Below are 27,611 nucleotides of genomic sequence, written 5' to 3' on the forward strand. Positions count from 1 at the left end.
CACTTTTCAGACACTGCTAATCTGTACGTGAGTGGCATGGCATCAAATTACAGCACTTCGCCCCAAGATGACCATCTTCCTCATTACCTCCAGGATGAAGACCCCTTTGCATCAAAACTCTCTAGGGAAGCTGACATAGTAGCTGGATTTTATTTAACAATAATTGGTAAGGCTCTTTAATTATTTTGTTAATGGTGTTGTAAGTCACTACATGGTCTGTCAGGCACCCGCAAAGAAGGCTGCAGCCAGTCATGTTTGTGGTGCACCAGACAGAAGAAGAAAAGATGTAGTGGGATGGTGGGTGGGGGACTTAAGTAATAGGAACATGGGTATTGCCAGACTGGATCAGATCCATGACCCATCTGGTCCAGTATCCTATCTGTGACAGTGACCAGTACTAGATGCGTCAGAGGAAAATGCAAGAAATCCTTAAAGGACAATTATTCGGTAAACTGCTCATAGGAGTTGCTTCCTAGCCTCGGACAATTAGTGGCTGGCTTCTGCCCTTATAGCATAGGAGTTTATACCGCTTCCATTTTTAAAAAAGATCTATCTAATATAACTATATGGATAATGAGAATAGCCACAAACACCCAATCATATTTCAGTCTTGCTAAGCTCTTGGTCTCAGTGATCCTGCATGTCAATGAGTTCCATGTGTTGAGGAAATACATCACTACGTGCATGGGTTTTATATTTATTGTCTTTCATTGCATTTCCCCTTGTTCTATTTAATATTGCACGTAATACCAGGGGCTCCCAATTTACCTTCTTTATAATCATTCATTATTTCATATATCTCTATCCGACGCTCTCTTATTTGTCTCCTCCCAAAACAAGCTTGATATTTCAATCTCTTCTGCTATGAAAGTCTCTTCAAGATTTGAGTAATTGTTGTTGCCTTTCTTGGCACCTCTTCTACCTGTTGTTATTCAGTAGTATAATGTCACTCTATAAATCAGGGGCATATGCTCATATAGAGTGCTGTGTTCAGAATGTGTTTCCTGGTTTCAGTAACTGAACCCAGTATTCCATGTGAAAGGTACATCATTGATTTACACAGTGACATTACACTATTCTCAGTACTCTTTTCCTGCTCTCTATGCAGCCTAGCATTTTGTTTGCTACCCCCCGCTTTTTTCTTTCCTGCTGCTGTGTAAACAGATGTCTTCAGTGAGTTGTCCAAAACAAACCAACCCTCAGGTCTTTTTCCTGAGTAAGTTATGTTGACTGAGATTCCAGGAACTATGTAGGACTCAGAGCAGTTGAAAGTATTCCTTTCAAAATACATTGTCTTGCCTTTAAATACAATAATTTTTAAATGTAGATTTCAATATATAAACTTTAAAAGAAACATCTCTCGCAGGCTCTAAGCAGCTTTGAGAAATAATAAAAAATACAATCAGAGGAAGACAAAGAAAAGCAGTAGTAAACTCTCTGCATAAAAGAAACCAGGCCACATAACCAGAATTTCCCCACCTCAGGTCCCGCAAACCCTAATCCTTTAGAAATAAAACTTGAGTGGAACCTTTGAAAGTGTGTGCCCACAAAGATGGCCTTTGCATGTCATACATGAATGGATGCACTCTTGCCAAAGTATAGAGGGCCAGAGAAGTGTGGGGGGCCCTTAAAAGTGGCCTCTGTGAAGAAGCAGAGCATTGTGTCTTTAGTATAAGTAGGGAATTACTGATACTAAAGTAGAGTGATCATCTAGTCATTGGGATATTAAGCAAGAAACGCTTCAAAAAATTACTGTTAACGCCCACGCTAACTCTGAAACCAATGGTACAAAAGGCTTGGTAATCTTGAGTTAGTGAAAATGCTGCCAACACACTGTCTACTAGGCCTCTGAGCTTCTGATTATGTTTCATGTAAACAAACAGCGAAGTTAGATTAAAGGCATAAAATACTCTTGCTGGATGGTTGCAATGTAACACTTCTTTATTTCTAAGAATTCAGAATAACACAGAAGAACCCCAAACAGAGAAAGACAAAGCAGACTGCTCCCTAAAATAAAGAGGCACAACTCACCCACCCCGGCCTCGACTCTGATCCCAGCCATACTTCCCTGCAGAGCCCCCTGCCTGCAAGAAGGACCAGGAAAACCACTGAGAATTTAAAGTGATAGATCACAGTTCTAATAGTTTTCAGTACACCACTCTTCTGAATTCAGACTCCTTCTGCTCTGATACTATAGACCCCAGTGTTCATGAACTTGATTCCAAGCATGTGAGCTTTCAGTTATGTGGCTGAGGGGGATTAAAAAGCGTTGGGCTCTACAATCTTGTCCAAAAAAAGGAGGTGGTTGGTGAGGGCTTTACAGAGAGATTGTGGGGCTCACAAAGATCATGAAAGGAGCCATGCTAGGTGGTCCGCATCTCCTTTTATCTGGAGACAGTGGGAACGGTTCCTCAACCAACCTTTTGTACAGTATAAAATGGTTTTGATTTGATTCAAGGTTTGAGTGAACCTGGTTTTGTTGTAGCTGATCTGGTTAGCTCATCATCATCGGAGACTGCAGTAGACTTTTGCTTGTATTAAAATACACAGCGTCTCATGTGTCCATGTTTATGTGGAAGATAATCATTTAATGACATTCCACCAAATTCACTCTAATAAATCATTCTGAGCAAATCTTTATTTCTCATGCCAGCCATTTCCCTGTACACCGCTTTGTGGTGTCTTTTCCCATGGTATAGCAGTACTTTCAAAACAAAAATAAGGACTATAGAGACATAAGCCTCCCTCCCCACATAATTTGACCCCTAACCTAAATAGAGAGTGCATATCCCCAGCACATTGCAGAGTTCAGCTTTGCAGATGTGGAAGAGGGGAGGCTATTGTTGGTTCAGTTGAGAGGGCTCTGTGAGTAAGTGCATCTTCTGGCTGAAATCTCAGTCCCTCAGAAGGGTTGCTGGTGCAATATTTGGCAGTGCCAGAGGAGGATTGTGATAGTGCCTGAAGGTCGTGACCTTGTTCTAAAAACCTGCAAAGGGGATTTCTTTAAATTTGCCCATAGAACCTACAGCTGACCAGAACATTTCTGACCTACGTCTTCCCTTGAAAAAATGCTGCTTTGTTGTAATTGAAATATTTCACAGGAACGTGTGGATTCCTACAAAACTTTGCTTAGAAAAAAATTGAAATGAAGCACTTTGGGGATGTTGAAACATTCCATTTCAACATTACCAGCGTGGAACATTGTGATTTTTCATTTTAAAAAATCCCCTTTCATTTCAGAATTTATTTTATTTTATACTTTTTTATGGGTTTTTTTTTTAAATAAACAGTCAAAATCAAAACAAAGCATTTTGACTTTGGTGGGGGGGGGGAGGGAATTTCAGCTGAAACTATTTCCCAAATTTGACCTGAATTTATGAATAGTTTTCATCAGCCCAAGATTGCATTTTCTGGAGAATATACTATTTGTCCCAAAAATTTTGCCCAGGTGTAGAAAGAATAGTTCTGAGGTTTAAACTATAGTATCTTAATGGCAATGTGTACTAACTCAGATGACAGTAATGATTATTTAAATGTCAACAATTGGGTAAAGCATATTAAATAGTGATTGGTAAACAGCGAGGCAACCTGTTATCCTCTCCATTGGTTTACAGTACAAACGGCCTCTGAAGCATTAAAGTAAATCCTCTGAAACATCTGGTACTGGCCATTATCAGAGACAGTATATTGCACTAGATGGATCAATGTTCTGATCTACTATGACAATCCCTGTATTTTTGTTAATAGCAATGCTGGTATATGGGGTCATGTGAATGGATAAATAAAAACCATATTGCCCACCTCACCATATTTGACATTAAATAATTATTATAATGATTTTGCTTGTAGATGAATGTGTTTTCTGATTAGATGATCTTTGCCCAATTATTAAAGTGTTAAATTAGGAATTTCACTTGTTCATAGTATAGACTACATCTTAATAGGCATATTCTAGAGGACTGACGTCCCCTCTCATTCACCTTTAGACTGCCTCTTTTCTGCTTCACATTTACACAATGTCCTCGTAGCAATTGCAACCATTGCTTACATATAAAAGAAATATTAAGCCCGCTAAAATCTGTTCAAAACAATATAATGCTTTTAATACACTTTACCAGTTGCAAATAAGGAGAATCCATACATGCAACCAGCTAGCTCTCACACAGGTGGAGAGCCACTGCCTTATGTAATTGCATTATAAAGTTGTACAATACTTCATAGTGGTTTTTAATATTTTATTTTTCTTGAAAAGTGTTTAGTAAACACATGCATTTTGTCACAATGAACAATTTGTATCTGCTGAATGTAGCCCTTTCCCTGTTTGAGAATTGTCACAGTTTGAAGTAAATAAAACTATTTGACATACAAACGCATTTTGGCCTCTGGGTTGTTTGTGTTCTGCTAATAATGAGAAGTCACCTGAGTTTTGTTGTTTGGAATTATCGATTCGAGAACTGTGATTGGTCACCCAAGTCCCATAGTATTTTGAACAATTTTGAAATTTAAATACCTAAATTTATGCACCTAAATCCATAGCTAGGCCTCTAGTAAGTAGCCTGGCTTTCTGAGTTGCTGAGCACCCACCGTTTTCATTGACTTCAACTAGAATTGCATGTGCTCAGCACCTCTGAATACTAAGTCACATAGGTACCTAAATATCCCAAAGCTGGAATTTAGGGTATGACTGCTCTGCAATCAGGGGATGTGACTGTAGCTTATGTAGATATCCCGGAGCTAGCTTTAATCTACCTAGCTCGGGTACTGGAGCAGTAGCTGTGAGAGTAATTACCCAGGGTTCAGGGTGGACTTGTACAGTTCACGCTGAAGTGCATGCTGCTGCAGGATCAGCATCATTGCTGCAATACCTGAGCTAGCTAGATGAAAGCTAATTCGGGTATTGTCAACATGAGCTACCATCACACTCCAGGATTGCAGTGTAGATACATCCTTTGAGGGCTCTGACAATGTGAGGCAGCAGCTTGGAAAGGGTTAAGGCATCCCTGACTACCTGGGTGGAATGTATAAGGAAGAGGAAGCTGGGTCCAGTGGCCCTTCCAGGTGCTGAAGTAGATCCAATCCCTAGAGTCTCAGTTTGCTGCTACTTGTGTTTCTTATTGTCAGTGACAGAGCTGAGAAAAATTTGAATTTCCATCCTGTGGGAAATTCCAGCATATTGACATTTGTTTTTGTCTCAAATTTTGAATTTTTTCACAGAAATGAAAGTCTGAAAAATCTCAATACAGAAACGGGGAAATGATTTGTTTCGGTTTATTGAAATGGCTCAAAACACTTTGTTTCAAGTCAGTTCAATATTAAATTGCATTTTTGAAAGAGGCACATGGCCTATGTTCATATCATGTCTAGCACAATGGGGCTTTGATCCTGATAGAATTTCTAGATGCTACTGAAATACTGTCACTGAAAATAATGACTTAGCACTTATTAGTCAGCTGTATCTGAAATAAATTTATTGGAATTACTTTTGGATTTCCAGCCTGTTGAAAATTATTGGAAAATATCAGGAGATGACAAGTATTTTTGAGGGGTTTGCCAAAAGTTATCATTTTATAGCACCACAGATGATATACCTAATTTCACTAGAGCTACAATGTAAAAATAGGTTTCAGAGTAGCAGCCGTGTTAGTCTGTATTCACAAAAAGAAAAGGAGTACTTGTGGCACCTTAGAGACTAACCAATTTATTTGAGCATAAGCTTTCGTGAGCTACAGCTCACTTCATCGGATGCATACTGTGGAAAGTATAGAAGATCTTTTTTTCATGCTTTGTGTGTATATAAAAAGATCTTCTACACTTTCCACAGTATGCATCCGATGAAGTGAGCTGTAGCTCATGAAAGCTTATGCTCAAATAAATTGGTTAGTCTCTAAGGTGCCACAAGTACTCCTTTTCTTAATGTAAAAATAGGCATAAAAAGGAGTAAGATTACATGTAAACAAAACTGAAGTAAAATCATTCACAAAACCGCAAGGAACACGTTAGTGGGAAAACAGGATTTTTGTATCTTCCTATAATTAAAAATAAATTCCTAGTAGGAAACTATGGCGACATAACATTTTAAGATAATCAGATTTCTTATTTTAAAAAACCCTGTGTGTGTGTGTGTCTCTATATAATTGTAAAATTATTATTATTACAGAACTACAGGGCAATATTGATGGCTGGATGTCATGACTGGGAAAAAGGAAATGAAAGAAATTACTTTTGTCTTCAATTCTGAAAGTGGTTAGTTTCATGATCATTCATATCTATTATGATCTTGAGTTCCATAGTCTAGGGTCCAACTCCTGTCAAAGTTCTGTCTCATTCATCCAAGAACCTCCCCAGCATGGGTGCTGGAACTAAGGATGCTGGGTGTTCCCGCCTCCCTGGCTTGCAGGGGTTTCCATCATTTGCAGGGTTTACAGTTTGGTTCAATGGCTCTCAGCACCCTCACTATAAAAATTGTTCCAGCACCTCTGTTCCCTGGTTGGATGATGGTTTCTTTGTTCTTGTTGAACGTAGCTATCATGGGTTCTCTGAGAGGAAATGAGCAATTCATTGGTGGCATTGGAGACTACTTGTGTTTTGCTAGCTTTTCAATCATATTATTTAGAAAATGTGGGCTAGATACATGATAATATTTTGCAAGGTCTCTAGCATCAGTCAATGGTCTCTTCAGTTTTGGTGGAACTACTGTATGTTTAGGAAGTGTGGCAGATTCCTCTCCATAAAGGAGATGTTGATAGTCTTTATTAGTAGGATCTCTGTTATTTTCTACTCTTCTACCATGCAGAAGAGGCGGGAATCAGAATCAAGATGGTGATCCTGATTCCTGTTGGTGTCTCCATGGCTTCTGTTTGTTTGAATGGGCTAAAATCTTGGCAGAAGGGCAATGTGATTCTGGTTCTCTGACTCGCTTGTTATCTGCGGTGGCCCATGAAGCCATCCTAGATGTGAGTGATCCTGTCGGTGAAACAAGATTATAATTCCTTGCAGCAGTAGGTGCTGTATTCTGGGACTGAATGGAGGCACTTTGAGTTTGCAAAGCTATTTATGGTCTGTTAGACTTTGCTATTTCTATGGTGGAGGACTGTTAAGCTCTTTGTGCCTCTTTCATAAAAATGACACAAGTTTGTAAAATTTGTTTGTGGTTTTCTGACACCAATACTCAAGGTTTCTTCTTTCATGATCTTCTTTCACAAGATATCCAGTTAGGACAATCTAGATGGGTAGTCCAGCTCTCTGAAAGACCAGATGGCAAGGAGAGGCTTCCTCTTTAAGGGATCACATATCCCACAGTGTCAATATCAGTGAACTTAGGGTCAGTGATGAGCTACCAAAATCTTAACAACTGGTTCCCTCCTCACCCCATGAGGGGGTCGTGGCCTACCCCATCCCGGGAACCTTACCCCATCTGCCCCCCACCCCGTCCCCTGACTGCCCCCGGAACTGGGCAGGAGGGTCTCATGGGCCACCGTAGTGGGTGCCCACCGAACCCCTAAGAGCCAGAGGGCCCGCGAATCAGCTGTTTGCACAGGAAGCCTGGGAGGGCTGAGAAGCAGGCGGCAGCTTCACGCTCAGGCCCAGGGAGGTGGAGGCGAGCTGGGGCAGGGAGCGGTTCCCCTGCGCGCCCCCCCGCAGGGTTACCTGCTGCGGCATCGGTGGCCCTCCTCGCGCCCCCCCCACCGCAGCTCACCTCCACTTTGCCTCCGTCTCCACCTCCTTGGGACTGAGCGTGAAGCCGCCGCCTGCTTCTCAGCCCTCCCAGGCTTCCCGCGTGAACAGCTGATTCGTGGGAAGTCGGGGGTGGGGGGAGAAGCAGAGCGGGGCGGCGCGTTCAGGGGAGGAGGCGGAGCGGACCGGGCGTGGGGCGGGGCCAGGAGCTGCCAGTGGGTGCTCTGCACCCACCAAATTTTTCCTGTGGGTGCTCCAGCCCCTGAGCACCCATGGAGTCATCGCCTAAGGTGCCACGCTTGGCCAGTTGTTAAATTTAGAAGCCCTTTTAGAACCGGTTGGGGGGGTTCAGAACCGGTTTGAACCCCGGTTGGGGGTTGGAGGGACAACCAGTTCTAAAAGGGCTTCTAAATTTAACAACCGGTTCCAGTGAACCAGTGCGAACCCGCTCGAGCTCACCACTGGTTAGGGTGATGGTAGAGTGGCAGCTCCAAGACAAGGGTCTGTGAGTCCCCAGCTGGTGAGCAGAGAGAGATTATTGGATTAATAATGGATAAAAATCCTTTCACCTGTAAAGGGTTAAGAAGCTAAGGTAACCTTGGTGGCACCAATGAGAGGACAAGATACTTCAAATCTGGAGTGGGGGGGAAAGGCTTTTGTCTCTCTGTCTGTGTGATACCTTTGCCGGGAACAGATCAAGGATGCAAGCTCTCCAACTCCTGTAAAGTTAGTAAGTAATCTAGCTAGAAAATGAGTTAGGTTTTCTTTGTTTTTCGGCTTGTAAATTTGTTGTGCTGGAGGAAATGTGTATTTCTGTTTTTTTGTCTTTTCGTAACTTAAGGTTTTGCCTAGAGGGATTCTCTATGTTTTGAATCTGACTACCTGTAAGATTATCTTCCATTCTGATCTTACAGACTTGTTCTCTTTTCTTTTTTTGTTCTTCTAATAAAGTTCTGTTTTTTAAGAATCTGACTGGGTTTTTTCGGTCTTAAAAATCCAACGCTGGTTTGTGCTCATCTTGTTTATTCTCAAGCCTCCCCAAGAAAGGGGGTGTAAGGGCTTGGGGGGATATTTTGGGGAAATAGGAACTCCAAGTGGTCCTTTTCCCTGATTCTTTGTTAAAGCACTTGGTGGTGGCAGCGTTTTACCTAATCCAAGGAAAAGACTTTGTGCCTTGGGGAAGTTTTAACCTAAGCTGGTAAAAATAAGCTTAGGGGGTCTTTCATGCAGGTCCCCACATCTGTACCCTAGAGTTCAGAGTGGGGAAGGAACCTTGACACAAACAAAATGTAAAACACACAGTGAAGTAAGAACTGATGTGTTTTAAGTTCTGTTTGTTGGTGTTTTAACTCTAGAGTTAACCATAGTGAGCTAAAACACATTTCAATGCTTCAATCGTTGTATACACTAACTGTTCTAATCCTGTGTCTTTTCCCATTGTGAGCAACTCCTCTGGTGCTGGAATCGATGAGAAATGAGTATTTTTTGTACTGTTGGACATTTCTGTTAAGGTTACAGCTGGGTGAAAATTTTCAGTTGGAACTTTTTTTCAGTGAAAAATGCAAATTCAGGACAGCCGAAACATTTTGCAAATCCATGTCCGTCGCAGGGCAGGGCTTCTCCTGAGCTTCCAACACTAGCTGCCTTGCCCTGTCTCCTTTAAGAAGGTTTATTCTCTTAAAACAGGCAAGTAAACCAATAGAAAACAGTCTTCGAACTCACCTTTTTTCTTTCAGGCTTCAGATAGGGTTGCCAACTTTCTAATAATGGAAGTCTGAGCATCCTTGCCCTGCCCCTTCTCCAAGGCCCCGCCCCCACTCACTTCATTCCCCTCCATACGTTGCTCACTTTCCCACACCCTCACTCACTCGTTCATTTTCACCAGGCTGTGGCAGGGGGTTGGGGTGAGGGATCCATCTGGGGGTGTGGGCTCCGGGGTGGGGCCGGGGATGAGGGATTTGGAGTACAGGAAGGGGCTCAGGGCTGGGGAAGTGTGTTGGGGTGCAGAAGGGTGTGAGGGGTGAAGGCTCCGGGCAGCACTTACCTCAGGTGACTCCCAGGAAGCATGTCCCTCTGGCTTCTATGTGGAGAGGCAGCCAGGGCATACTGCTTCTGCCCACAGGTGATGCGCCTGCAGCTCCCATTGGCTGCAGTTCCTGGCCAACAGGAGCTGTGGAGCCAGTGCTCAGGGTGGGGGTAGCGCGCAGAGCCTCAAGGCCACCCTTCCAGCTAGGAGCCAGAGGGACATGCCAGACACTTCCTGGGAGCTGCACAGAGCTGGGTAGGGAGCCTGCCAGTACCATGCCAACCCGACTTTTAATGGTCCGGTCAGCAGTTCTGATTGAGCTGCCAGGGTCCCTTTTCAACTGGGTGTTCCAGTCAAAAAACCCTCGCTTCAGTGCCACCCCTCCCAGGATTCTCTGGGGCTTCTGCTCCGGACAGTCCCCAGATCTAGTCAGCTATGTTCCCTTCCTGGAGCAGTTCAGGGTTGCTTCTCTGAGTATCTATCTCCTTGCTCCAGGGAACCACCACAAGTGTTAGCTCCACTCTGGTGTGATGTCCTTTCCACAGGCACAGCCTGTCCCCATCACTCCCTTCCACCTCTCACTTCCTGCCCTCTGATGGCCCTTTATAGACCAAGATGTATCCCAGACCCCTTGTCTGGAGTAGGCTCACCAGTTACCCTGTGACAGTGTCAAATCGGGTGAATTTTGTGTCAAAAACAAACAAACCAAGTGTTCCAAAACAAAAAGTTGAAATATTTAATTGAAGATTTTGAAACGGAAACATTTTGACTTTTCATTTTGAAATTTACTTCAATTTTATTTTTAATAAAAAGGTTTATTTGTTTGTGTATGTGTGATATACATATAATTTTTGGGGTTCACCAAAATTTTTGCTTAGGGTCAACCCAAAATGAATATTTTTTCAGTATGGCCAGAGAACCCCCCAAAATCAGTTATTCACATATCTCTAGCTAGGGTCTTTTCCATTCCTCTCTTTCTTTTCTAGGTGATTGTGATGGATTTGGAGCTGCCCTGTGATAATTTATGAGTACTATATGTTGGCCTGTATAAGGGACCAGGGCGTAGGCAGTCTGGCCTAGCGATCACAGCTGGATTGGGGTCCACACATCGGGGCAGTAGTCAGTGAGGGGTTGGAGGAATCACTAGAAGAGTCAGGGTCATCGTCAGCCTGGGGTCAGGGACAGTACCAGGCTGGAATCAGATTCAGGCCAGAATTGGAGATCAGAGGTAGATCTGGGGTCCCAGCAAGCCTGAAAACCATATGATTGCCCAGATGACTTCCTGGGCCACCCTCCAGGGTGAAATAGGGCACTTGGCCAATCAACACTCTGCAGGGTCCTTTGGGCAGTATTTCCTGTGGTGCCTACTCTCCACAGTGCTACCTGGTGCTACCTGGCTACAGCACTGCATTACCTCCTGGTCGCACTGTGGTTCCATCAGCTAGTCCATGCTCTGCAAACCTAGGGTCTAGTCTACGGGTCCTTACAGCCTGGTTATTGGGATGTTATTTAGCGTATGACTATATTGGTTAAAGTTAATAGGAATTTTTTCTGGATGCAGGCAGCAAGGAGAAGAATGGCTGAAGATAGCCTTCTATCAGCAAACACTTGAGTTGTTAAGGGATGATGGCAGAACTATTAGCTTGGATGACTCTCTCTCAGTCTCTGCCTTCAACTGGTTTAATGAGGAATGACCAAGGCCTGCCAAACGCAGGAGAGCAAAGGATTTGGGCAGACGGGTGTTAAAGAAGGGCAGCCAATCAGGGACAAAGAGGGTGGTGAGGTGGGACCAGACTCAGACCCAGATACAGGAGCCTGCTGGTGTTGTCTGCAGAAGTTAGGCTAGGGGCTCATCTACATGGCAGGATAATGAGTTGTATGTGATGGGGGATCTGGTTTCTAAAGTGTACTAATCTGTTGTGCATTACTTGGTCCATGCAGACCCTGTAGTTGTGCACTAAAATTTCCCTATTGCGCTTTAACATAGAAAAATAGCATGATGTTACAGTATTCCTACAGGGTCTACTTGGACCAGTTAGTGCACTTTAGAAATCACACCCCCGTAGAGCGCACTACCTCACTGTATAGACAAACTTCATTATGGGATGGCTTTAGGTAAGAGAGAGACGCATGTAGACTGTTGTTTTAAAATCCTTTTTCTCTTATGCTTTGATCCTACTGCTAAATAAACAATACTTTTGTTTAAAAAGGCTGATTGGTCACCATATACCACTGGTCACTGGCTCCTGAAGGGAAGAATCGCAGGGGCCAGAATTCAGTCGGACCTGCAGGGTAAGAACAGTTAAGACACATTGTACTGTGGCCCAGGTCGTAGTCTGAGAGTGGAGGAATCGTGTGATTCTACCTTGAGGCAGGTAAGAGCACAGGGCCCAACCATGTGGACATGTACACAGAGAAACCAGAAAGGGGACAAAGATGGCTGCAGCTAGCCCTGTCACTGGAACAACTGTATTCTAAATTGCTACATTTTTTTTATGCTTTAATGTTCGCTACATTCTTTCAATAATTTTAAGCATTTGGTTGTGGTCACTTTAATTTTGACCACAATCTTTACGTTTTACCTCCCTTCAGCTGCTCAACTCAATATCAAAAATAATTAACATGATTTTTAATGCTCCTGGTATTGCTTACTAGTATTGGCTTCAGTACTTCACAGTACTTCACAGCCCAGATCCTGTCGATTTAAATGGGACCATGATCAAGCTCCTTGTTATGTTTTTTTTTAATGAATATCTGAAATGCATCTTTATGTTCAGATAAAAATGGAAAAAGGAAACCCAAAGCTGAAGCAGTGAGCACATGTTTTGGAACTAAATCCTCTGTGGAAATAGAAAATGAGCTGTAAAAGTGGAGCCGGAAGGTCTACTGCTGTGGATGATTGTGTACGGGGGGAAACGTGTTTTCATTTAAACTGCCTGTTAAGTCAATGTGGATTTGTCCCTGGGGCTGGGGTTAAACGGTGTATAGCAATGCACTTTCACAGTACACCACTGGAGTTGTTTCAAATTGTATAACTCAGATGCCTTGTTACATCCTCTTATTAGTTGCTACCATGGTCCACAACGTTGCTTTTCTCTTTTAGGGGGAGGTACACTGGTTTTTCTCTAGTGGGAACTGTAGAGGGTCTGGGTAACCAGGAAAGGGAAATGGAGTCAGTAGGGCGATGGGAGGAGGACAGATGCTATGATTCAGAACAGAGATGGGGTGTGGTGAGTTGCAGAGGGACAAGATTAAAAATAAAACAATAAGGCCGGTTATACCATTTTTGCATTCACACTCATTTCTAACAAGTTTATACGGGACATATACTGTACACCACTGTTTGGCACATTTCATGCTGAATTTGTCCTGGTTGGGAATTTAATACAAGACAAGAGTGGCATCTGCTTATATCTAGCCTACATTTGGCTGGCTGAATGGGATTGCTGGTAGTGACATAGCAGTCAGCAGCCTCTGGTTTGATCACTTTTTGTCTTTTATAACTTTCTTATAGTACCCTGGCCATAAATCAAAGCTGCTTTTTGTTCTTAAATCACCCACAGTGGAGACAAGCAGTTCAAATGTTGCCTGGCGTCTCCCAGAGGATGATTTTTCCTTTCACTACAATAGTTCTCAGAATGGGATTGGATTGAGTGCACTATAATCTCCAGGACTTTGTTTTGTCAAGATCTAATGATGGGACACTTCACTATTCCATAGCCTATTATCTCAGTTAGATGTTGCATCTAAATTCTCCTTTACCTAATTCCAACTTGTCACTCTTAATGCACTATCACACACAGTTCTTCAGTTTCCTCGATTTACAGCCTTCCATGTGATTGTTCCCTAATCCCACCCACTTGGACTGTACTCATTTTTGTTACTCTGCTCTGAATTCCTTCTAGTTTGTTGACCTCTCTCTCTCTCTGGAACTGTGAAGCTCAGAATGAAAATAAAAACACTGTTGTGCCAAAGAATTGTGGGGAAGTGTTTCTCAGCACTTTTGTTTACATGCAGTTTATTTTGATATTTTTATTACAGGGGTTCTTTCAACTTTTGGGAATGGCTATGTTCTTTTTATGTCCTTGAAACGGAAAAAGAAGCTCAGACCCGCTGAGATAATGACTGTCAATTTAGCCATGTGTGACTTGGGAATTTCAGGTAATTCAGTGTTTTATTTCTTCTTTTACATTTCCTCCCTTTTTATTTTTATTTCTTTTTTGGTCATGATATGTGAGGCCAAATTCTACCCGGTGTTGTGCAGATGGGACTCCCCTATGTGAAATAGGAAGCCAGGGGGTGCTTGTGATGGCGCAACTCAGCCCACACTGTTTCCATTCCATTGTTTCTACATTAAAAAAAAAAAAAGGAAAGAGTACAACAGAAAAATTTTAGGGAGGAGCAAATCCCCTGGAAAGAGAATGAAAATGAAGAGAAATATGACCTATTCCAGCGGTCCTGAATCAGGCAAATGGCCCAGGCAGGTTCAAATCTCAGAAGCTCACATTGTACCATTTGGCATGATGAATACAAAACAGCCTTCATAACAGCTGAAGAACACTATATTTCAGTTTTACCAAATGTTATACCCAGGATATAAACACATACTGAACAAACCCCATAGAACGAGGGATGAGGAATGCTGAGGGCTTTGAGATCTTCAAATCTAATAGTTTTCTACCTAGTTACCCTTTTAAGAATGGGATGCCGCCCCTTTTCCTTCCTGTAAAAAGCCATGCTTTACTGTCTGTGTCAATTTGTAAAGAAGAAGCAACCCATGAAAAGATTCATATGCCCAACTCTCAACCTGAATATGTTCAGGGGTGAGAATAGACACCCTTTAGAAGACTGTGCAGCACTGTGGAGGTGCCTAGCTCTTGGTGATACTTTATTTTTTAATCTGATGCTTGTGCAAATCTCATTACACTCATGAGAGTTGTACACACCTGGGAGAAGAACTGTACACACCTTTTGAAAAAAATGGTTTGGACTGCAGGAGTGGGAGGAAATCCACCCGAAATCCACACCTGATATTCACCCAACTAACCACAGGGTGTCATCCGTGTGGTACAAATGATAGCTTAAAGGAACAGGCGGCTCCAAACTTCCTTAGATCCCAGTATCGTTATCTCTCATTTGTTAATACACCTCACAGAAAAGTCATTGTCATTATGCTTTTCAGGAAATGGCAAGATTGGGTCTGAGAATCTGTACAAGATGATATTTTCTGGCTGAGTGATCAGCCTGTGGATATACAACTAAGTCTCTGCTGTGGGATTTGCTTGTTTCTAAGAGTGTTAGCATAAAAGTGTCTGCTCTAGTGTCAAGATAATCCCCTTAGAATGCTAAATTAGGTATTTTCCATCTCTAGCACTTAGAAATGCAGCAAATGAATTCTAGATAGGCAAGAAACAGCTCCAATCTCATACGTCAATTATGCCCTGTGAATCCAACTCATTTAATCGTGAAGTATCAGCTTGCTGGTGATGTTTGCAAACATGCATTCATTTCTGATGCCATCTACTGGATAGCGCATGCCTGTAGTGTGCAACTCACAGTATGTTAAGGATTGTGATTACAGCAAGCATTTTATGATCAGGACTTCTGGGTTCTATTCCCAGTTCTAGTCCCTGTTCCCAGACATAGAGTGTGCTCCTTGACCAAATCAATCTCCCTATGCCTTTGTGTAAAAGGCCTATAATGAACATTGAGTGAATACTTTGCAACAAATAATTAATGTGATTAGTTCAGCCTTTTTCTGCTTATGTAATGCTGTGACTAGCACAGGGCAAAATTGTTTGGATGAATAGTTTATTTACTGAAAAATACAATTTTAATCAACCTGAAACTATTTGCAAATTTGACAAGTTTGACCTTACTCCTGGACAAAAGGCAATTACCTCACTCAACCCTATGTTTGAAGATGCCTATATTATCATTGATCTCCCCTCAGTGTCCTGTCTTCTGAATAAAGGTAGTTTTTTGTTTGTTTGTTTTAAAGATTATTTTGACAGCACCAACTTTTCCAATGACCCACTGTTTCCCCTCTTTGTAGTTGTAGGAAAACCATTTAGTATTATTTCCTTCTTCTCTCACCGATGGGTGTTTGGCTGGCTGGGCTGTCGTTGGTATGGATGGGCCGGCTTCTTCTTTGGCTGTGGGAGCCTTATCACCATGACAGCTGTCAGCCTGGATAGATACCTGAAAATTTGTCATTTAACTTACGGTAAGAAGGAAAATTTGCATTGAGTGACACTATGTAGCTATTTTCTCTCCCCATCCTCGCTGGAGACTTGTTTAGAAGCATTAAGCTGAACTGTATAAGAATCATGTTCCCTATTCCTAGGGTGACCATATTTCCCAAAAGGAAAATGGGGCATTGTGCGAGGCTGGCCCAAGCCGTCCCTACCCTTCCCCCTGGGGCTGGCCTGAGTTATCTCCTGAGCCCTGCCTGCCTGTCCCCTACCCCCCCGCTGCATGGGGCTGGCATTGCTGCTCCCCCTGCACATTCCTCTGCATTGCACCCCACTTTTTTGACAAAAGTGGGCATTTGTCCTGTTTACTCTTGCCAATTGATCAAGTTAGCAAGAGCAAATGCCCACTTTTGCCAAAAAAGTTAGGATGGCCAGGACAGGGCTTAAAAAAGGGACTGTCCTGGCTAAAAAAGGATGTATGGTCACCCTACCTATCCCTCAGAACAGTGGGAAAGTTCCTAAAGGTCAGGTTAGGCCCAAACAGTAATTTAGTTTACAAAATCTAGTGTCAGAGGAAATGCTTTCATGCGCTTTTAAAAATTTCCGTTATTAAACAATTTTTTGCTGTGTTTGAAACCCAAACACTGCAGCACTGAAGGTGCCTAAGCAAAAGTGAACAGGGTTAGGAACAAAACTGACGACTTTGATTGATCTATTTTCATAGTCCAAGTAAAAATTATAATAAGAGAAATGAAGAAATAATATGAACAGTAATGAGTAAATTAGTAAATTTAGATTTTTATAATTATTTTAGTTGTAATAATCCATGGTACTGAGAGTAGTAACTGAGAAACATAGATTTTAAGGTCAAAAAGGACCATTATGATCATCTGCTTTGACCCCTCTATATCATAGGCCATAACATTTCACCAAGTAGTTTCTACATCAAGCCTATAACTTCTAGTTGAGCTAGAATGTATCTTTTATCAGAGGGTTAGCCATCTGTATCTGCAAAAATGAGGAGTTCGGTGGCACCTTAAAGATGAACAGATTTATTAGGGCATCAATTATTGGGAGTGTACCACATAATTAGGACATCAATTATTGGGAGTGTACCACATACACCCTGACTAAATTGGCCTTCAACACTGGCTCTCCACTTGTAAGGTAACTCCCTCTCTTCATGGGTCAATATATATTTATGCCTGTTTCTGTAATTTTCACTCCATGCATCTGAAGAAGTGGGTTCTTTACCCACGAAAGCTTATGCTCAAATAAATCTGTTAGTCTTTAAGGTGCCACCGGACTCCTCGTTGTTTTTTTTTAACATATCTTTTGGGAATACAACCAGTCTTGATTTAAAGACTTCCGGGCATGTCTGCACTGCATCTGGGAGTGTGCCCTCTCAGCCCAGGCAGACAGATTTTCACTGGCTTTGCTTGAGCTTGCATGTTAAAAATAGCAGTGTGGACATTGCTACAAAGGTGTGGCTTGGGCTAGCTGCCTAAGTCCAATCCTGCCCAACCCCCTGGGTCTGGGCCCGGGTGGCTAGCCCAAGCCACTGTTGTCATGCTGCAACATCCGCGCTCTGTGTAGGCTAGCATGAGTCTGTATACTTGGGAGGCATGCTCCCAGATGCAGTGTAGACATACCCCAAGCGTTGTAGAATCCATGACATCCCTAAGTACATTGTTCCAATGGTTAGCTAACCTCTCTGTAAAAAAAATTACACATCTTATTTCTAGTCTGAATTTGTCTAGTTTCAATTTCTAGCCATTGCATCTTTCTATCCCTTTCTCTGCTAAACCAAGAAAGGTTCACAAAAATGATAGTGACAAATGCAACAAAGAGTTGGTTTGCAGTAAATGGTCTGACCAGCTCTTAATTGCAGGTGTAGAATTTCAAGTTGTTTTTAGCCAAATATATATAATCTGACATTATAATTGTTGAATTATCTTCCAGGAACCTGGCTTAAGAGACATCATGCCTTTATCTGCCTGGCAATAATTTGGGCCTATGCTACATTCTGGGCTACTGTGCCATTTGCTGGTTTGGGGAACTATGCTCCTGAGCCATTTGGAACCTCGTGCACTCTGGATTGGTGGCTGGCTCAAGGTTCAGTGGCTGGACAGGCATTTATTCTGAATATTCTTTTCTTCTGCCTCTTGCTCCCAACTGCAGTGATTGTGTTTTCCTATGTTAAAATCATTGCCAAAGTCAAGTCTTCTGCCAAAGAAGTTGCTCATTATGACACCAGGATTCAAAACAGCCATGTACTGGAAATTAAATTGACCAAGGTAGGTAAGAGACATTTTTATCAAACTCTGTCAGACCGTAAAACCAGGTGGGAAGAACCCATAGATTCTATAATTGGTACTGAATATTTGTGAAGCTCTAATGTGTCAAAGCAAAAGATTGTGGTGGCCTGCGATGTTAGTTGCAGCCCTTATTCTCGCTGTATCTGCAAGGCACAGCTGAAGGAAGGGGAGGATGGAGTTGTGACTAAGGCACTTAGAATGAGACCCTGGAGATGGGTCCAGTCTGAAGCTGTGTAACCTTGGATCAATCGTTTGATCTGTGCCTCAGTTTCCCCATCCATAAAATGGGGATAATAATACTTCCCTACCTCACAGGTGTGGTCATGAAGATAAATTTAAAAATGTTTTTGAGGCACTCAGGTATCACTGTGAAGGGGGTCATAAAATAGATGAAAAGCGTGCTTTTATTACTGGTGAAATAAAACTATGGACAATTTGTATTCTTCTATCAAAGACGATACACATACAAGAAAATGTGGTGATTATGTGGATTTCTTTATGATTAAAGATTCACAATGAATTTTTTATAAAAATTAAAGTCCAGACAAAATGCCAAGATGGCCTCTATTTTCACAAATTTTGGTTACCCCGGCCTTATTTTTGCAGTTCTTTTTTTAAGAAACCCTCCAAGAACCTTGGGAATATAGTAGTGTGTTCCCCATCCGACTGTACCCTTTTTCTGTTTGGCAAACATGTTAGCCACAAGCTTGGCTGACACTGGAGGATTGAACTGGGAACCTCCAGTGCTAAAAGCATCAGTCTCTAGAGCCTGAGACAAAGAGCCAAAGTTTCCAGAAACAGAATCACATCTTCTGTGGCTCGGGTATGGGGGTGGGAGGAAACTTGTAACACACTGACTAGTAGGATACACATTTATTTTCTTTCCATGTTTGGAAATGAACTGAAATTAACAAGTGGTTGCGATGCATATAATGGATTTATAGATTCACAGAGTCTAAGGCAAGAAGGGGCCATTATAATCACCTAGTCTGACCTTCTGTATAACACAGGCCAAAGAACTTCCCCAAAATAATTCCTAGAACAGATGTTTTAGAAAAACATCCAATCTTGATTTAAAAATGGTCAGTGATGGAGAATCCACCGCGACCCTTGGCAAATTGTTCCAGGCATTAATTACCCTCACCGTTAAAAATGCATGCCTTATTTCCAGCTGAATTTATCTACCTTCATCTTTCAGATGTTGGATTGTGTTATATCTTTCTCTCCTAGGCTGAAGAGTTCATTATTAAATATTTGTCCCCCCTGTAGATACTTACAGACTGTAATCAAGTCACCCCTTATCCTTCTTTTGGTTAAGCTAAATAGATTGAGCTCCTTGAATCTATCCCTATAAGGCTTGTTTTCCAAACCCTTAATCATTCATACAGCTCTTCTCTGAATCCTCTCCAGTTTATTAACATCCTTCTTGAATTGTAGACACCAGAACTGGACACAGTATTCCACTCACAGTTGCACCAATGCCAAATATAGAGGTAAAATAACATATCTACTCATACGCGAGATTCCCCTGTTTATGCATTACAGACTTGCATTAGCGCTTTTGGCCACAACAACACACTAGGAGCTCATGTTTAGAGCCCAGCAAATCTGCAGATAACTGCTTTATATCCACAGATATTCACATCCATGGATGCAGATGTGGATATCCACGGACCATTTTTATGGACGGTGGATGGATGCGGATCCAAATTTTATATCGAAAGCTTTGCAAACCTGCAGCTATCCGCTTTGTATCCACCAGTACCCGTGGATCATTTTTGCGGATCATGGATTCGATGTGGATACAAATTTTGCATCTGCTCAGGGCTCTACTCATGTTCAGCTGATTATCCACCATGATCCTCAAATCTGTTTCAGAGTCACTGCTTCCCAGGATAGAATCCCATATCTTGTAAGTATGGCCTACATTCTTTGTTCCTACATGTATACATTTACATTTAGCTGTATTAAAACACATACTGTTTACTTGTGCCCAGTTTACCAAGAGATCCAGATTGCTCTCAATCAGTGACCTGTCCTCTTCATTATTTACCACTTCACCAATTTTTTTTTCATCTGAAACTTTATCAATGATGGTTTTATGTTTTCTTCTAGGTCGTTGATTAAAATGTTAAATAGTGTAGGGCTAAAACCTGATCCCTGTGGATGCCACTAGAAACACATTCACTTGATGATCATTCCCCATTTACATAATTACATTTTCAGATCTATCAGTTAGCCAGCTTTTAATTCATTTAATGTGTTCCATGTTAATTTTATAACATTCTAGTTTTCTAATTAAAACGTTGTGCATACCAAGTCAAATGCCATACAGAAGTCTAAGTATGTTATGTCAACAGTATTACTTTTATCAACCAAACTTTTAATCTCATCAAAAAAAGATGTATTTTCCACTGAATGCATCCGATGAAGTGAGCTGTAGCTCATGAAAGCTTATGCTCAAATAAATTTATTAGTCTCTAAGGTGCCACAAGTACTCCTTTTCTTTTTGACAGGATATGTTTTCCACAAACCCATGCTGATTTACATTAATTACATTACCCTCCTTTAATTCTTTATTAACTGAGTCCCATATCAATCACTCCATTATCTTGCCCTGGACTGATGTCAGGCTGACAGGCCTATAATTTCCTGAGTCATCCCATTTACGTTAGCTTTCTTCCAGTCTTCTGGAACTTCCCTAATGCTCCAAGACTTACTGTAAATCAACATTAACAGTACAGCAAACTCCTCAGTCAGCTATTTTAAAACTATTGGATGTGGTTATCTGGACCTGCTGATTTAAAAATGTCTAACTTTTGTAGCTTCTGTTTAATATCCTCCAGAGATACTAGTGGAATGGAAAGAGTGTTATCATCACCATATGATTAGACTATATAATCTGTTTTCCTCCAAATACAAAATAGAAACATTTATTGAACACTTCTGCCTTTTTTGCATTACTATTGATAATTCTACCATTTCCATCTAGTAACGGGCCAATGCTATTGTCAAGATTCTTTTTATTCCTAATATATTTTAAAAATTCCTTCTAATAAATATGTTTCTACATAGTATACAAAGCCAAAACATCATTGGGAATTCAGACTATGTCAAGGTTCCTTCGCCACTCTGAACTCTAGGGTACAGATGTGGGGACCTGCATGAAAAACCCCCTAAGCTTATTTTTACCAGCTTAGGTTAAAACTTGCCCAAGGTACAAACTATTTTACCTTTTGTCTCTGGACTTTATTGCTGCCACCACCAAGCGTCTCACAAATATAACAGGGAAAGAGCCCGCTTGGAAACGTCTTTCCCTCCAAAATCCCCCCAAGCCCTACACCCCCTTTCCTGGGGAAGGATTGATAAAAAATCCTCACCAATTTGCATAGGTGAACACAGACCCAAACCCTTGGATCTTAAGAACAATGAAAAAATAATCAGGTTCTTAAAAGAAGAATTGTAATTGAAGAAAAAAGTAAAAGAATCACCTCTGTAAAATCAGGATGGTAAATACCTTACAGGGTAATCTGATTCAAAATGTAGAGAATCCCTCTAGGCAAAACCTTAAGTTACAAAAAGACACAAAAACAGGAATATACATTCCATTCAGCATAACTTATTTTATCAGCTATTTAAACAAAACAGAATCTAACGCATATCTAATTAGATTGCTCACTGATTTTTTACAGGAGTTCTGACTTGCATTCCTACTCTGGTCCCAGCAAAAGACAACACACAGACAGAGAGAACCCTTTGTTTCCCCCCCTCCCCCAGCTTTGAAAGTATCTTGTCTCCTCATTGGTCATTTTGATCAGGTGCCAGCGAGGTTGTCTTAGCTTCTTAACCCTTTACAGGTGAAAGGGTTTTTCCTCTGGCCAGCAGGGATTTAAAGTGTTTACCCTTCCCTTTATATTTATGACAGACCACCTGCAGCATAATCAGTCAGGCTAATACAGCCATGGAAATAGTTTTGGTTAGTTACCTGCTGCTGCCTTGACAGTAGAAAGAACCCCAAATTCTGGTGGCCTTATTTTCAGAGATACCAAGTACCTACAGTGCTGCTTTCACAATCATATTTTGCACTTCTATAGCCCCTTCTGTGCAAAGGTCTTGATTCTAAATCTGGAACATTTTGATCCAATATTACAGAAATATGAAATCAGCTGTTATGAGATTTCTGCCATCTGGAAGGGCAGACGTTCATGTGCAATTTCTGTCAGATCTGAATCAGTACACTGGAAGCCATGTCCCATCCAGTTCCAGATCCTAACTGGAACCCAAAATGTTGGGGCAGGTTTGGGTCTGGGAAGTGAAATCCCATGATCCACCTTCAAAATTTCAAAGGGGGTTGAATTTGAGTTTCCCTTTTTGGCTCATGAATGTTAGACGGCCCAAAAAAAAAAAAAGGGGTGGGGGAAGGTTTACAATCTTTATGTAATTTACTTCTTCAAGAATATTGAAATCACATCCACTAAGAATATCAACACATGGAACAGAGGTTGAGAATAACACAATGTCTGAAAGGCTTTAGCTGGCTTGAGAACAGAGCATTCACTGAAGATATGTATTGTAATCCTACTAATTACTTCTCCCAAATGACTATTCATGTACTGTTATCTATTAGGATGCTGTGCAATACCCTATGAATTATGGTAGTGCTGTCAAACATGGACTTCAGTATACAATATCATGTGATGCAATATGGAACCTGTATCATATTGCATATAGGTGTGGACACACTTGTTCAGGTAAAATAAGTGACTCAAAACTTTAGCTCAGTTAGAATATTTTTTGACTTTTGAACAAACTGTATGTAGATCTTCTTTTCCTGACTTCTTATGAAAATCTTTTATGATTTAATAGGAATGTAACCAATGAGGTTCTGCAGAAATTAAATAGGATTCTACAGAAATTATTCCTACAACATCAGAATTTAACAGAGAATGAGATCCCTGCTATGAGCTGGTTAAAAAAAAAATCTGTAGAAGTGTTAAATTCTCAGCAGTGTCATTTTGGAATGTACCAGTGAAATACAATAGTTATGGCTATGCCTACAGGTCTGTCAATGCATGTGTTTGGCAAGTGACAAGTGCACATTCAGTTTCTCACCAGTTCACCCTCCGAAGTAATCAGATTGTCTGCATTTTCTCAGTGAAAGATGGGAAGGATTCTTATTAGCTGCCTGGGCACAGGGAGGAGGTGAGGCTGACTTAGGACTCTAACCCTCCTATTACAACCAACCCTCCACCATGACCTATTGCAAGCTGCTCCCAGGGTGCTGGTGATGCCGTCACACAACATCAGTACTGCCTGCAAGGGAGGAAGAATCCTTATGTTGACTCCGGCTGCTGCCATCTGTTTTCCTCTCTCTAGTCCTTTGTCCTCACTGCACTGACTGGCAATGGGGAACAGGGAGAGGAGAACGCTATAGCTCCTCCAATGCACACAACACTTGGATAGCAACCTAGTGTTCTTTCTGAAACATTAACAGGAAATATTTCAACCCAATCCTGGAAATCTCTCTAGAGTCCTTGGTCTTACAAGGTTTGTAGTGTGATTGCAGAGGGGTTCAAATGAGTGGTAGGAAGAATGGCCTTGAGCTTTCACCATAAGGCTGGGCTCCAGGAGACCAGGATTCTGTTCATGTCTTTGCCACTGATTTGCTCATTTGCCGATTTGGCAAGTCACTTAGGTCAAAATTTTCAGACTTGGGTGTACAGAGTTGGGCACCTAAATCCCTTTTTAGGCCTTTCAATAAGTAATTTTATATTGACAGGTGCTGAGCACTAGCCAGCTCCCATTGACTTCAAGCCTTAGACACCCCAGTTTTAAATTTTGGGGCTCAGTCTCGCTTGACCTCGGTTTGCCATTTATGAAATAGAGACAAAATAATACTTACTACTTCTCAGGGGTGTTGTGAGGCTCATTGAATGTGTATTTGGAAAGCAGTTGGGGGAAAGAGGCTGTAAAAGTAAAAAGTATTTCAGATAAGCACCAAATCTGTGGCTTAAGCAGCACAAATTTTTAAATGGTCCCAGATCACTTTAATGTTATCTAGGACTTTGACATTTCAAATAATTTCTCTTGGTGTTAAATTCCCAAGAACAAGGTGACTTTTGTTTTTATAAAGGATATATATATATATATATATATATATAATTATAATATTATAATATATATAATAATATAATATATAAAAGATATATAAATATAAATATCCCTTTTTTAAACATCATCCCCTCTTTGTTCTCTCTGTGTATATATATATATAATGTATATATATATAATGTATATATATATATATATATGTAGTAAATACTCATTTAATTTAACTTCAAAGAATCATATTTCACTGGCTTTTTGTTCAGTTTCTTCACTTTTGGTCTGGCCTAATGACCGCAAGGAAAGATTTGGGCCAACGGAATACCTATTTGTTCTATAAATGTCAAGCAAAAGTACAGCTGGAGATAGATAAGGAAAAGTGAAATGAATTACAGCATTGGTGCATACTGCAGACCTTATCTGACATGGGGGTCATTTTTCCTTTCTGTTGCATGCACCCTTGCATTGCCTGCAACACTGGGAAAGATGAGTACTGTGCAGTGCAGTGCATCAATAAAAGACCATTCAATTAGGTAACTGATTTCTCTCCTTTCTTTTTATTCTCACAAGGTGGCAATGTTGATCTGTGCAGGATTTCTAATTGCCTGGATCCCATATGCCGTGGTATCCGTGTGGTCAGCTTTTGGACAGCCAGATTCAGTGCCCATTCAAGTTTCAGTCATCCCAACCTTGCTTGCAAAATCGGCAGCTATGTACAACCCAATTATTTACCAGGTCATTGATTGTAAATTTTCCTGTTGCCGCTCATTGCAGAAGAAGAGCTCCTTGAAGAAATCCAGGTAAATTTTGGAAAAAAGTGGGCAGCCCAAAAACATTTTGATTTCTGGATACTCATTTCCTTACTCTAAAATCTTTACAGAGCCTAAGCATTGCAATCCTGCAATACAGAAATGGTCCATCTGGCCTAGTTTCTTTTTTTCACATAGTGGCCAGTGCTGGACACTACACAGGAAGGTTTCACCACTCCCCTACTAATACACTTAGCTGTACCACATCTGTAGTATAAAATGAGGGACAATTTCTTCTTGGGTGTAACTGGTGATCAGCTTATCATCTGAAGCACAGAAATAGTTTGTGTAGGTCCTGATTCAAAAAGCATGGAAATGAATGGAAAGATCCCCGTTCACTTCAATGGGCTTTGAATCAGACACATACTCTTACCATCCTAGCTAATGTAAGCACTCAACCCCGAAAGGAACTGATTCCCAGTGAAGTCAGTGGGAGCAGCGTGTGCTCAGCACCTTCCAGGATCGATCCCTAAATGCAGGTGTTAGTCACAGAAGTGCCGAATTAAAAAAAGAATCTTTCTAAGCTATTTGCTTTAGTGATATAATGATATAATTGATATCATATAGTGATATAATTGAGGCAAAACCAGCCCTTACAAGCCTGCAGTGTCCTGGGGCGTATCCAGGGCAGAATTTGGCCTCTTAGCTGTATGAGATGCTAAAGTGTTGGCACCATCTGTGCATTTTATTTTCTTTATTGACAAAGAATATCAATTTGTTGTTCATCACCAAACCTGTGGAGAATGGTGTTGAGGGCCTAGCAATGCTGGGAGATTTAAGCATCAGCATTTCAGATTCCAACAGCATCCTCTGGTGCGGAAGTACAAAATAGAATTTTTCACAGAATTATAGAATTACAGACCAGATCCTATTCATCACCCATTCCTTTACCAATTACAGAACTGCACCCTATAGTGCATTTTCCTGCCTGTTGTCCAGCCTAGGTTTAAATATCCCAAGCTTCCACAGCTTCCTTTGTCCCCCCAGCCCCGGAGCACCTGGCAGGCGGGTGGTGCGAACACCGGCTCCAGCCGCCTGGAGTCCTGGCTGCAGACCGCCCCCACTAGCACCAGTCCAGAGCAAGGGCACCAGAGCCCTCCCAAAAGTGTGTGGGGGGGAGGGGCTCTGCCCGAGGTGGCGGCAAAGGCAGCCCCCTGCCCTTGTCCCAGGCCCCCGCCCAGGGTAGGTGGAGGGACCCAGGATCCCCACAGCTGCCCGCACAGCTCTTTCCGACCCAGCTCCAGCTGAGGGGGGCATCGGAGCTGCAGCCTGGCCATGATTAGAGCCAGGCAGGCAGCTGTGGGAAGCCATGGCGGCAGATCCACTACCTGCCCGCGGTGCGGGGGGCCCGAGCAGTCCCCACCCCCTGGGCTCCCCGCCCACCCGGGGCAGATGGAGAGTCCGCAGCTCCTTTCAGCCACCTGCATGGCTCTTACCATGGCCAGGCTGCAGCTCTGAGGCCCCTCTATCTGGCCAGACCTGGGCCAGGGAGAGCCACGTGGGCAGTTGTGGGGAGCCAGCGTGGAGTTTCAGACCCTTGTCTTGCCCGAGGCGGCCGGGGAGCCCAGGGGGTGGGGACACGGGTTGGGGGCTGCTCTCGGCCCCCTACCCCACACCTCAAGCAGGTGGAGGGTCCGCTGCGGCTCCCTATAGCTGACCGTGCTCCAGGCTGGCCTGGCTGGGGGTTGGGGTCTTGGGCAGGGGGGAGAGCGAGGAGAGAAAGAGGGTGGGGTCTGCCCTGGCAAAAAGTGGATGGGCCAGGTCCATCCACTTTCAAAAAGTGGGAGGGCTATGGCCCCCTGACCTGTTCCAGTGGTGGGAGGCAGGAGGGGACTTGGGGGCAGAGTGTGGGTGAGACCATGCAGGCAGTTTGGATAGGCTGAACCTTCCCCTGTCTTTGATACCCGCTGCCCATGAGTCAGGGTGTGGTTTTTACACCCCTGACCTACACAGCTATCTCGATATAACTTTTCCATGGAGACCAGGCCTTAGAATGCATCCCTAGTCTACAACTGTCTTTACATTTTACGTGGAAACAAGAACCATCTTATCAACCAGAATTAATGGAGGTTGTCTCCCTCTGCCACAGTACAACTCCGCTATAACCCCCCAGGCTAGTCCATATATTGGTTTTGGCCCTTTCATGTGGAAGGGCTCAGGGAGTGTAAGACTGAGTGTGTGTCTAGCTTTTGTGCTGGGGTTCCACATGGGAGGGAGGTTTTTTACAGTCTCTCCCAGCTTTTACACCTGCGGAAGGGCTGCTTTAGCCTTAGGTGAGGACTTGAGAATTTCTGTATGTTTGGTGATGAATAAAATGATCTGCAGGAATGAAACCTTAATCATTTATAAAGCCAGGTTATTTCAGGCAATATGACTATATTTTTCCTTCCTGTAGGCTGTATATGATATCTGGAAATAGAGAGCCAACAGAAATGAACGAAACCCACCTGGAGTTGTGACAGCAGATGGACAGGTGTATGGAAAC

The 27,611-nt window shown here is 42.2% G+C and overlaps 1 protein-coding gene across 1 annotated transcript; it reads left to right on the forward strand.

Moving 5' to 3' along the window:
• OPN5 (opsin 5) lies at positions 1 to 27,585 on the forward strand. Its single transcript, XM_077811532.1, has 6 exons — positions 1 to 166; positions 13,742 to 13,861; positions 15,756 to 15,926; positions 17,857 to 18,191; positions 24,888 to 25,117; positions 27,522 to 27,585. Exons 1-6 carry the CDS (start codon positions 37 to 39, stop codon positions 27,583 to 27,585), a joined length of 1,050 nt encoding a protein of 349 aa, XP_077667658.1. The 5' UTR covers positions 1 to 36.
• Positions 27,586 to 27,611: the final 26 nt, after the last annotated feature.

Source organism: Eretmochelys imbricata, chromosome 3 (assembly GCF_965152235.1).
Source record: "Eretmochelys imbricata isolate rEreImb1 chromosome 3, rEreImb1.hap1, whole genome shotgun sequence".
NCBI lineage: Eukaryota > Metazoa > Chordata > Testudines > Cheloniidae > Eretmochelys > Eretmochelys imbricata.